The sequence below is a fragment of the Hipposideros armiger genome, unplaced genomic scaffold (assembly GCF_001890085.2).
Source record: "Hipposideros armiger isolate ML-2016 unplaced genomic scaffold, ASM189008v1 scaffold_425, whole genome shotgun sequence".
Classification (NCBI taxonomy): domain Eukaryota; kingdom Metazoa; phylum Chordata; class Mammalia; order Chiroptera; family Hipposideridae; genus Hipposideros; species Hipposideros armiger.
This window is the reverse complement of record NW_017731775.1, coordinates 1,832,974-1,833,805: the sequence shown is the minus strand read 5'-3', so window position 1 is coordinate 1,833,805 and position 832 is coordinate 1,832,974. Positions and strand designations below refer to the sequence as shown.

At 36.7% G+C, this 832-nt stretch overlaps 1 protein-coding gene across 3 annotated transcripts in view; it reads left to right on the top strand.

The window, feature by feature from the left end:
* Positions 1 to 245: 245 nt before the first annotated feature.
* Positions 246 to 832, top strand: part of XKR4 (XK related 4) — a 187,661-nt gene continuing 187,074 nt past the window's right edge. For all 3 annotated transcript variants that reach the window (XR_002126448.1, XR_002126447.1, XM_019664537.1), the window contains exon 1: positions 246 to 437. Coding sequence is in view for 1 of the 3 variants with exons in the window: in XM_019664537.1 (XP_019520082.1) it covers positions 314 to 437 (124 nt within the window). In the remaining 2 variants the exon portion in view is untranslated. The remainder of the gene's footprint in view (positions 438 to 832) is intronic.

Genomic DNA, 832 nt, shown 5'->3' with positions numbered 1-832 from the left:
TGCAATTCAGTGGAATGCCTTTAATGAGGATCAAAATTGCAATGACTTCTCAAAGTGAACATTTAGAATAATAGAACTCTTAAACAGCTAACTTTGGGCCTTAAATTATAAGTCATTAGGATAATTGTTTCTTTTGTGTGCTTGCATGGGGTAGCTTGCAGAAAAGAAAAACAACCCTGGTGTTTGAATGATAAATTATCACTCATCTTTTTCTTATTTTCCATGTTTTCTTTCTAGATACTTCCACACAATATACTTAGGTATTCGAAGCCGACAGAGTGGGGAGAATGACAGATGGAGGTTTTACTGGAAAATGGTGTATGAGTATGCAGATGTGAGTATGCTGCATTTGCTAGCCACCTTTCTGGAAAGTGCTCCACAGCTGGTCCTGCAGCTCTGCATTATCGTACAGACTCATAGCTTACAGGCCCTCCAAGGTAAGGGCTTGCAATTTGGTTTCTGACTTGGGGGAGAGACTGGCTACTTTTGTCACAATCCAAGAAACTGTTCTAATACCCTTTGTTGACACAGGCCATGGTGCTCCCTGTGATATGTCAGCTGATTGGCATGTGAATTTCTTCTTCACCATCATTTGCCAGGGCTAATTTATAGAAAAACAATTTTTCTTTTCTTTTTCTTTTTTTTTTTCTTTTTTTTGCTCTCAAGTGGCCTTCTGGGTAGGAAAAAAATCTTTTTGATTTTATACTTGGTCAATATGAGAATAGAGTCAACTGAGTTTTTCTTGTTTGTATGCTAGAGTCATTTCAAAAAATTTGAAATAGAGTCATAGTTCTCCCTCTCTCTCTCTCTAATATTATATATATATATATAT